The sequence below is a fragment of the Staurois parvus genome, unplaced genomic scaffold, assembly GCF_062004578.1.
Source record: "Staurois parvus isolate SC_StPar_1 unplaced genomic scaffold, SC_StPar_1.0 ptg000307l, whole genome shotgun sequence".
Taxonomy (NCBI): Eukaryota; Metazoa; Chordata; class Amphibia; order Anura; family Ranidae; genus Staurois; species Staurois parvus.
In genome coordinates, this window is record NW_028318103.1 from 1,168,460 (window position 1) to 1,180,009 (window position 11,550).

General features: G+C 42.4%; 1 protein-coding gene across 4 annotated transcripts in view; it reads left to right on the forward strand.

Annotated features, from left to right (window-relative positions):
- ALDH18A1 (aldehyde dehydrogenase 18 family member A1) overlaps positions 1 to 11,550 on the forward strand; it is a 68,435-nt gene that overhangs the window by 21,722 nt on the left and 35,163 nt on the right. For 3 of the 4 annotated variants that reach the window (XM_089683372.1, XM_089683375.1, XM_089683376.1), the window contains exons 4-6: positions 5,261 to 5,410; positions 5,924 to 6,028; positions 8,343 to 8,501. In XM_089683372.1, coding sequence (XP_089539498.1) covers positions 5,261 to 5,410; positions 5,924 to 6,028; positions 8,343 to 8,501 — 414 coding nt within the window. The remainder of the gene's footprint in view (positions 1 to 5,260; positions 5,411 to 5,923; positions 6,029 to 8,342; positions 8,502 to 11,550) is intronic. The other variant, XM_089683377.1, reaches the window with a different exon arrangement.

The window sequence follows — 11,550 nt, forward strand, 5'->3', positions numbered from 1 at the left end:
TATTGAGCGAGTAAAAGGTCTTACGCGTTTCATAAATAAGTTCTAGCCATGGCTGTGGGGATTATCTCTGGGCGTAGTAACTACTTGTCAATGCCATCTATGTGCTCCCTCCTTATTCTTACCTGAGCCCCATCTCATTCCAGCAATGTGCATGAAATCAGCGGCTCTCCCGGGTCCCCCTCTCCTCATTATCTCACACAGCAGCAGGAGCCCTCCCGCTTCTGTCAATCACAGTCAGTGATGAGAGCGGGGCCAAGCCGTGCCGTGTGTCAATGGATGACAATGGTCATTCACAGGAGCTCAGCTTGGGAGCAAGCCTGTTAAGTGACCTGCTATTGGGGGCACTCGGCTGGGTGGAGGAGCCAGGACTGCCAGCGGGATACCCAAAAAGAGAAGGATCAGGGCTGACTCTGCAAATCCATTACACAAAGCAGGTAAGTATAACATGTTTGTAATCTAAAAAAAAAAAAACAAAAACCTTCAGCCCGGGTTCACACTTGTGCGGTGCAACATACCGCATGTGATTCGCACAGGAACCGCACCACATTGCGAATTCTGTGCGATGTGATTTGAGCTATACATTTTGTATGGCTCAAATCGCACTGAAAAGGTGCAGGACCCTTTTTTTGGTCCGCACTAGAATGGGAACGCATAAGTGTTCACAGGGGCGGACTGACAACTCATGGGGCCCCCGGGCAATAGTGGATCATGGGGCCCCTGTGTCCTTGCCCAAACTCAAAAAAGTCTATGAAAAAGGTATCGGACATCTCATGGGGCCCCATACTGACCCCGGGCCCTCAGGCAGTGCCCGAATTTCCAAATGGTCAGTCCGCCCCTGGGTGTTCACACCCATGCAATCAGATTCTGCATATCGCATTGCGTTTTGTGAACTGATTTCGGGGTGTCGTTAACTTACAATACACACCCGCAATGGTTCGTGTGAATGGAGTGTGATTATGATGCGGTGCGGAAATCGCACAAAAAACGCTGCACATTTTGCACCGCATCAGTGTGATCTCGGGCTTAGAATGACTTAGGGAGCACCATTGGCAGACAGGAACAGAGCATTGTCCCTTTGTAACAAGAAATGCCTGGACCTGGCAGGATTACCAGATATTACTTTACTAAAAGCTGCAATTTTAAAAATATAGAAGATTATGTTTAAAGGGATGTTTCATGTTAACGTTTGAGATTTTAGTTATTGGGTTTACACATTAAAGGCTAGGTTCACCTTTTTTTAAAAAAAATGACAGTACAATCAGTGGTCCCCAGTAGGACCCCACTGTGCAGCAATGGACAATGTTGCTTTATGTTGTGGCCATACCTGTAGGTCATTTGTGGCACCCCTGAAGTCTGACTGAAAACCCCCCATGTTTGCATTCTGTCCTGTCCTAGTTACTAGGACGTTGTATACATTGAGTGCTCACACCGGGCATGACTGAAGCACTTTCCCTTCTTCAAAAGCTGCACATGCTCAGTGCACTCCCCCTCCCCTTAGGACTCATTCACACCTGCAGGGAAAATTGCACAAAGCGCGTTCAGTGTCGGTAATTCTTAACGGCACTCCAAACAAGCCAGCAGATTCACATTTTTGTTGTGCAACAAATACATGAACCTCACAGTATGAAAAGGTACGGGAGCTTTTTTTTTGACGCATGTAGGGCAGCCAGTTCAAGTGAATGGGGTTCCCTATGCGTGTTGCATGAACCACATGCAGTGTGTGAATGGGGCTTTACTACAACAGGAGTGAAAGAGCGCTATGCATGCATGGCTTATGAGCCTGAGAGAGCGATCATTCCTGTGATTGCTGAGCGTGCTCGCTCAATGTACGGAGTGTCCTGACAACTAGAGGAGGGCAAGGGAATGCTAACAATATGGGAGTTTTTCAGCCAGATTTTGGGGACTTCAGGTACAACAATTACGTTAAGCAATATTTTTCAAACCTGCACAGTGTAATTTAAAGGATAAATATATAGAAAGTGCAGCGCTAAAATAAGTGAAAGATATTGTGAAAATAAAGTCCAAATTGATCAACGGAGCAGTCAAGTGCAGCATATGAAAATCAAATATAAAAAATGTTCAATAAATGTGAAATAGTAAAGTGCAGCATAAAAGTGAGAATATATAAAGTCCATAAAATATCAGTGGAGTAAGAACTATAAATTGTCCGTAAGGATATAAGTACGGAAATCACGGTGAGATATTGTAAAGTGATCCAATAGGGAATCCACCACCTCTGTCAGATGTACATTCACCAGACATCTACTAGTAGTCAGTGTGTAAGCACATCTCATCTGGGTACAGGTAACAGCAATGAATCCTCTGCAAGGGATGCTCAGCCAAGGACAAAAAACACAGGTGGACCTTCTCCTATGAAGAACAGTTATTCTACCCCCTGCTAGTTGTCACAATAAAAAAAACAAACGAAAAAGAAAAAGCACCCATGCGGGGCTCCAAATACTCATTCACAGTATTCTGTGAATGGGAAAACTACAAGTTCCACAGTGCCATGGTAGTTCATTGAGCCTTGCTGTCAGTAAGTATCTGCTTGCCTGTGCGGGGTGTACGAGCAAGCAGATACAGTGACAGGTCAGAGGGGGAACCTGCATGGATCTGATCGCTGGTGCAATACTTTAGAGGCTCCTCCAACAACAAAAACAATAAATGCACATTGTTACATTTTTTTTTTTTAAATGTGCAGTTATTATATTTTGACAAAAGGTGGACTTATACTTTAACCTACTGGGGACCTATGACTACATTGTCCATTTTCTTTAAAAGGTGAACTTGGTCTTTATCTTCAATAAAATATGTATGTCAAGTAATCCGATGTAAGAAATCAGTGGGACATCTCTTCTTTTTCTTGAAAAAGTCTAGTTTGGTGGTCCATGACTTCACATTACTGGATCAAAAGGAAGGCTTGGTAGATGGAAGTAAGCATGGCCAAACTCAACCTGTACAGGAAAGACAATGATTTGTATAGAATCAACAGTTCCGCAGTAGTGCCTACCCCTTACTAAGGCCTCTTTCACACGGGCGTTCCGTATGTCCGTTTTTCATCTGTCCGTTTACATATGAAAAACTGACCCCCATGTATTTCTATGGACTTGCGGATGTAAACGGATGAACATCTTTTTACACCTGTTACTCTCCGCATCCGTTAACATCGGTTTTTTTTTTTTTTTTTTAATGGAAGAAACCCCTATTTTTCTTCTGCAAAAAAAAGGAACTGACAAAAAACAGATGTAAACGGACTGTAAACCTGATGTAAACGGACTGTAAACCTGATGTAAACGGACTGTAAACCTGATGTAAACGGACGAAAAAACGGAAGTAAACTCATCCGTTTTTTTTCTTTGAAAAAGCATGACTGAACTGAAGAAACAAATGGAGTGCCTGTGTGAAAGGACCCTTAGAGGGTCACTGAGCTGTAGCCCTCATGTAGGATAGGATGTTAAGACTTTTCCAACTTCCCTGGCTGCCTTCTTGTTGCAGGTCAGTAACTCATTTGGTAGTAAAGCGAAACGGAGGATTGACAGCCTTGGAACCCGCACCTTTACAAACCAAGTCTGCAATTCCGTCTTCAGTTCATATTCAGTTATTTGTAAACTTTAACCTTTTTTTTTTTATTTGTCAACTTGCTGAAATAATCAGAACAATTATTATGACAGTCATCAACAAAAGGGAAAGCAGTAACAACTGTAGGCAGTGGCCTTTGTCCCATATACATGGTATCAGGATCACACTTATTAGTTCCTTAAACTGTTTTTAAATTGATGTTGTTACCTTTAACACTGATGACTGGATTTGGGTGAAACGGCTGAAGAATTGCTGATCAGACTCAGGTTTTGCCTTCAGTGTTTCCGCTTAACCAAGTGACTGGTATATTGTATCACGTACACAACGAATCCCCTTCCATGAATACATTAAAGTAGATGGGATATGTTTGTAGACAACTCTGCTTACATTTACTATGAGCCACAGACCTCTATCATTTAACCATGGTGTGACTGGAATTATTGGCAATGTTCTCTTGTCATTTGAAAGAGACTGGGCATCTCTTTAGGATCATTTTTTCATCTTCAGATGTTTTCCAAATAAAAGTGCTGAATTTATAAAATTTGTCTGAGAATTCAGGAAAAAAGGGGGCGGAGAGCTGAAATTACACACTGCAGAGCTCAGTGAGGAGAGCTCTGAGAGCTGATTGGAGGGAAGGGAACCCTCCTCCACAGCACACAGGAACAGAAGGTCCCTCTCCTGTCACCATTTTTCTCTTGGTGTCAGGAAAACTTAAAGTGATTCATGCTGATAGCAGAGAAAAGAAGCAACAGACAGAAATGACACTCTGTGCTCTTGAGGCAAGTATATACTATAGAGGGATATACTTTGTTCATATTTCATGTCTGCGGTTTACAACCACTTTAAATGTATTAACCCCCCACCCCCCAAAAAAAATTATCATATAATAATGTATTGTAATTGCCATACCTGTAGTTAGTTTTATTTTCTTCCCCTCCACCTCCTGTTAAAGTGGAACTCCTGGGTCAGCATAGTTACCTGTAGTTCTCGGTGGGCTTCGAGGAATGCTCAGACTTTCATGTGTAGTCAGCCACATTCATTGTGCTTTTTGAACTTCTGGGTGGTGCTGCAGCGACTTGTACAGTGAGGACTTCCTCGCTTGGTAGCTCTTCCATTCAGAAAATGTCTCATTGAAAAGAACACAAGATGTTCTCTGATTAGTGGAGGTGCCAAGTGAGCCGCATTATTTGTCGTCAAGATTTTCCCTTCTGTTTGGTGAAGCTGATGTCACGGAGCCCCAGATAGGATTCAAAACTGATTTGCAAACTAGGAAAAAACATTTGGCTGGATATACACGGTAAAATAAAGATATTACTTCAGCTTGGTTCACATCTATCCTTTTGATTTTATCATTCTTTTTGCATTGTGCTTTGCTTTTGTACACACACCTTTTTGCTGCGTTTTTTGTTTTTTCTGGACAAGAAAAAATCCTCAGTAAAAAATTGACAAATACACACTACAATCATTTCAGCAGCTTCTCCATTGAATTCTATTGTAACAAAAATTCTGCTTTTTGCATTTAAAAAAAAAAAAAAAAAGTCCCTGACCCTTTTCAAAAAAAGCACAGATGTGAACATGTCACATAGGAAACCATGTTAAATGGACTGCAGTGCATTTCTGCAAAAAAGCACTAAACGCATTGGTGTGAACCAGGGGTTATTGGATTGCTATATATTTCCAGGTGTCTGTGCTGCAAAACCAAGGCCGAGAGATGATGATCGTCACCAGTGGCGCTGTGGCATTTGGGAAACAGCGCCTCCGCCATGAGATCCTCTTATCCCAGAGTGTGAGGCAAGCATTGCATTCTGGGCAGAATCAGCTGAAAGATATGGTAGGTTTGTATGATATGTTGGAGAGCTTTGTATTTATTGTGACTGTAATGTCTTCGTTTTGTAAAGCGCTGAGCAAACTGTTGGCGCTATATAAATCCTGTATAATAATAATGTGGGCAGCACAGTGGCTAAACGGTTAGCCCTTCCGCCTGGCAGCACTAGGGTCGTTGGTTCGAATCCCAACCACGGCACCACCTGCCTGGAGTTTGCATGTTCTCCCTGTGCCTGCGTGGGTTTCCTCCGGGTACTCCAATTTCCTTCCACACTCCAAAGACATGCTGGTAGGTTAATTGGCTCCTGTCTATATTGGCCCTAGTATGTGTATGTATGTGAGTTAGGGACCTTAGATTGTACGCCCCTTGAGGGTTAGGGACTGATGTGAATGTAGTATATATATTTAAAGTGCTGCGTAAATTGAAGGTGCTATACAAGTACCTGTAATAAATAATGTATATTGAAGCACTTTTGATGGGCCTTGGACCTTACCGGACATCTCCATCTGTTCTTTTCAGCAAGTCCCAGTACTGGAGGCACGAGCCTGTGCAGCGGCCGGACAGAGTGGGCTGATGGCCCTTTATGAAGCCATGTTTACCCAATACAGCATCTGTGCAGCTCAGGTAAGACATGCCGAGTTCCATTGTAATGCAGAAAATGAAGAACACCTCGTGTTTGTTACATTTCTGTAGACAGAGCAGGGGTTCTGCGCCAGTGGCTTGGTGTAGCCATAGGTGGCTCTATACCTGCCATGTTATATTCTTCCTAAAGCCACGCTAAATCTACCCAAATGGTAATTTTTAAAAATGTTTTATTTGTCAGATGGACCCTTTTGGATTTTACCAGTTCACTAATCTGATCAGATAGTGTCCAGATTATTTCTGATGGAATGTTTTTGACTCTATGGCTCTGTTGAATAATTATCTGCAGTGTCTAGGCAATCTACTGATTTTTACCATTGCTGTTTTTCGATGTCTCTTACATTTTTCATGGTACATATTTATTCTGTTTTTTGTCTGTTTTTTGTGAATTAGGAGCCTGGTACATAAATGTTATTGATGCAGCGCTTTTTGAGCTAAAAAAATACAGAACTTACCCTAACCCTTAAATTGGTGCAGAGGATTAGTTCCGTGCCGGGATCAAGTTGTGTAGCCTCTCCTTCTCTCCCCTCATTCATTTCCAAAATGTCTTGTATTCAGTGAACAATTCTGTGACTGGACAAGAGAGGCGATTAATGTTAGGATTCTCCCTTTTTTCCATTCGCAGAATTCCTTGTGTTCTTTGAACAGGATATAAGGCTTTTTGTGAATGAATGAGTAGAGGGAGGGGCTGCACATGATCTCCGCACTGCATGAGAGCCGAACCTTCCAGTACCAGAGCTGGAAGAAGAGCATTAGTATCCAGCAGCGGTGAAGCTATACATTTTACACTACGTAGCTGCAAGCACAACCTGAAGAACAAAGCAAAATTTAAAAAAAAAAACAAATTTAACTCATTACCTGAAACCTTTCACTTTAATCTTCTACATCCTAAAATTAAAGAGATGCTGCCACTCTAAATGTGGTAAAAGATGCTCGCAGGTATAACGTGTATGCTTTCAGTATGCTGATCACTCTTATTTTAGATCCTGCTGTGTTTCTGTTCTTTCCTATGTAATACAGGCAGATCATGGCTGGTGGGAAGGGACAGAAAGGTGCTCTATATAGCTTCCCAAAAACAGCAATCGGTGGTAATGCCCACATGTTATGAGGAGCCTTCATGATTGCAAAAACTGAAATCTGTTTAATGAAAGGCGTAGAGCACTGGGCCAGGGACAGTCAGGATGGGGAGGAAAGTGCTAGATGGTGCTGAACATCTTCCAGCCAGGAGATAAGGCAGGCTCTATCTAACTTGTTGCAGCTTCTAATGCACATTGTGAGAAGCTCACAGCGTGCAGTGAAATCAGAGTGAGGAGACTGCACGACTGTTTATGGCTGGAGTTTATTTTTCTATCTATCCTCTTCGGCCCAAAGGTAGCCTAAAATCTATCATGGCCTTCATTGTTCTGTAAAATCATCCTGATGCTGTTGCTGTCTGCTCCATCTTACCATGTCCTGTGCGGATTCTGAGATTTCTTTCTGATGGAGGACCATTGGGCTCAAATGATTTTTCTATTTGGCTATATATCACGTTTGCTTTTCTCATGTATAGTTTCCCCTTTTGGACAGAGCTCCATATCCTCCTAACTGGAGTAGGCAACCTCGACACGAACTCTACAAGTCCCATGACACCTTGAAAGACTCTTGACCACCATTGGCATGGCTCCCAGTGCTAAGATGGGATTTCCCCCACAGTTGGAGTACCGAGGTTGCCTAACCCTGTCCTAAACACTGAAGACTGCCCTAGGTTGGGAGAAGCCCACCTGGATGATCTCCTGTGCTCTAGAAGTCTGTTCCCTCAGTATATCCATCATCTTGTGAAGGTGAAATGAGAATTTAAAGTTCATTGCAGTCTGTTGAATTGCAGCTATTGTGCTCCGTATGCACTTTTGCTATCCGTAGACCTTACCATCGCCGGAGAGCAGCCAAGTTCCAGCACCATAAACCAGATCTTTCTTTTACTGCCTTTATCGCTCCCAGACAGATTAGTCATCTGGTATCTGAAATATGTGATATTTATTTTGCCATTCTGTCCAATTCGGTTCACCTGAAAAGACCTCATTACCCAGCAGGAGGACATTGACCGGACTGTGTGCCAGTGTTCATAGACTAGACTTTAGGCTTGGTGCCAAGACCAGACCTGGCACAGTACAGTGGTGTATGGGTCACTTTTGTTTTCTGTAACCCCTTGAATCTTTTAATTTATATTTACCGGTAAATGATAGATGGAATGTCAATATTATTTGCTACATTGCCAGAATGTGTTGGATCTAAGCCTTTTTTATTCTCTCTCTTCTAGATTCTGGTCACAAATTTGGATTTCCATGACGAGCAGAAGAGACGGAATTTAAATGGCACTTTGCACGAGCTGCTGCGAATGAACATTGTGCCGATCATTAACACGAACGACGCCGTAGTTCCTCCTCCTGAACCGAACAGTGATCTTCAGGGGGTAAATGTGGGTGAAGTATACCTGTGGGCTCAGGCTGCATGCTGAGTCGCTTTAGCGCCGGTGCATGGCTAGATTCTGCATGGGTGCCAGAGAAGACGGGTGATCTACTACTGCAGGGAGCAGTGCTGAGGTTTGGTGCATGTTCCAATCTATAGTGCAGCCTTTCTCAACCTTTTTATCCTAGAGGAACCCCTAAAATAATTTTCAGGTCTCAGGGAAATTAATCAGTGAAGGGGAATGATGCCCCTTACATTGGTAATCAATGGGAGAAATGCCCCTCTATAGTGGTGGTGAGAATGCCACCCTAACAGACAGCTAAAAGGATCATTGGAGTCGTGCCAGGTGCTGTTTGACCCAGGCACCATCAGATGAGGGCGGGGGGGAGTTAATCATCCACAGGAACCTTTACTGATCTCTGCAGCAACCCTAGGGTTCCACAGAATCTTGGTTGAGAATGGCAACTATAGTGTCTCATTCTTTTCTACAAATATGTGAGCTCAAAGATGTCAGTGAGTGAACAGTAACACTGCATATGGGCCTTTTCACACTATAGTTGTGGTAAGGCGCAATGCATGATAACGCATGGAACAGTGCAGTGATGTTCATTTCGAAAAGCACCTAAGCAGCATGCGCAACACATGTCTGTTTTAGCACATGGCACACAGATGGGAGCTGTAGTCATGATGTGGTGTGCTATCTTGTAAAAATGCTGCATCTTTGGTACAGTTGAACTCTTGGATCCAACCTCCCACTCCAAACATTCCTCTCCCCATAGAGAAAAAAATTCTGTGATTTGTATATATCTTATCCAGTGTCCAGAAAATACATTGGGTCAGTCCTGTAACCTATAAAATGTGAAGTAAATACCACAAAATAAATGTGACCAAAAACAAATGAAACATCCGTGATTGACGTGCTAAACAAAGTAATTTAAATTAAATTTAAAGTGATCCAAAGTTCATAAAAAGCATAATAAAGTGATCCAGAGTCCATAAACACAATTCTTCTCCTTCACCACGAGAAGAATTGAGTTTATGGACTCTGGATCACTTGATTATGCTTTTTATGGATTTTGGATCATTTTAATTTAAATAAAATTTCTTTAGCACGTCAATCACGGATGTTTCATTAGTTTGTGGTCACATTTATTTTGTGGTATTCACTTCACATTTTATTATTTAGCACCACTACAACACTATATGAGTTGTGTGTTTAATTATGGTTTATATAAAGTGGCAGCTTTTCACATATTGATCATATTCAGCGCAATATAGTAGGTGTTGATAATTATCACGATTTTATTATCACATTTATTTCTGTTAAGTCCTGTAACCTCGCTGCATCTCCCGCAAGTGCTCAGCACTGTCTGGTCACTAAGGGAAGGGTTCGGCAAGGTGTCCTACTTTAGATCCCATGGATGTAGGTTCACCTTGTAAGACTACAATCCCCATAATCCTTTGGGACTTCAGACTGTGGTGTTGCTGATGGGGGAAACACCAAGGGATCCACTGACTAGATCGACCCACTTCAGGCAGCTCTGGTATGAGTACAGTAACCGGTCCTCATTACAGGAAGCCATAACTGCTGTCCAGTGCTTGTTAAGGAGGTCTTCTACATTGATTGGATCACCATCTGAACAACATGAAAATCTTGCATTTTTAAGAATGAATGCATAACTTCCTCTGATGAGGTGTAGTGGCGGGCAGATGATGTCACCATCCCCACCTCAGCCAATCAGAAGAATCTTTGTATTCATTCATAAAAATACACGGTTTCCTGTAAATGGCTGAACAGTATTCCGCCATTCACGGAAAGTCCATGTACCGCTGCCAGAACACAGCACGGCATACATTATGTAGCTGATGTTATATACAGTTTTATGCAGTGCTGACGGTGGGCATTTCTTAATGGATAAGTAATGCCAAAAGTTCATTTGGGCCAGCTTGGCTCAAACTAGTTAAAATATCTCAAAACCTGGAGTTAGGCTTTGTGGTTGTAAACCCTTAAATATATCTAGTGACGTGACTTTGCTCAGATGATACACAGAGATGAAACACATCCTGCTACATAAGTTGTACCTGTTTATCTGCATTATTTTCCTCTCTACATCCGTTCAAAGTCAAGAATTTATAAAGCTTGTCTGAGCTGTTCGAAAAAAGGGGGCGGAGAGCTGCAATTACACACTGCAGATCTTGTGGAGGAGAGCGCTGAGAGCTGATTGGAGGGGAGAGACACATCCCCCTCCACACAGCTCACAGGAACAGTGTTGAGGCTGTTAATCTGCTGGAGGCCCCTCCTCTGTCACCATTTTTCTCTTAGTGTCACTAAAACTTGTCAAGTGATTCATGCTGATAAAAGGAACAGGGCAGAAGACAGAAATGACACTTGGTGCCTTGGATTGAGACAAGTACACACTATAGAGGGGATATGCTGTGTTCATATTTCATATCTGAGGTTTACAACCACTTGCGCATTTCAGGAAAACCACGTCTACTATATTTACTTTAATAGTTTAATTGTATTAGGTTTTTTCTTTTTTTTTCTTTTCTATAGAGTAATTTCTGTATTTGATTTCAGTTATACTCAAAGTTTCTGTTCCCCTCTAGCTGATGAAAACCCCAAAACTATAAAAGCATGCTGAGCCTTATAGTTTCTCAACAGCTTTAAAGCTGTTCATGCCCAATTTACTTCCTTTTTGTTTTTTTCCTCATTTTAGAGTAGTCTCACTATTTTTATTAATTTTTTCTGGACAATGTACATGTAGTACTTTATCCCACCTTCCTAGGTGCTGTCTAAGACTAACTGCGAGGTTGGACAGGCCACCCCTCCTTCCTCAACGTCCATCCAAACAGGCAGCTAGCAAGGAGACGGATGCTTTTGTCCATTTCCAAACACTTGCCTGGAACATTTTAGTTAACATCACCATGCAGACAAGTTCCTGTAGACAGAGAAAAGTGCTGCCTGTCAAAGCAGCCATCTGCTTGTTACCTGCGTAGTCCAACAACTGTGGAGGTAGGGGTGGCTGCTGTCCAACCAAGCAACTAGCCTAATACAG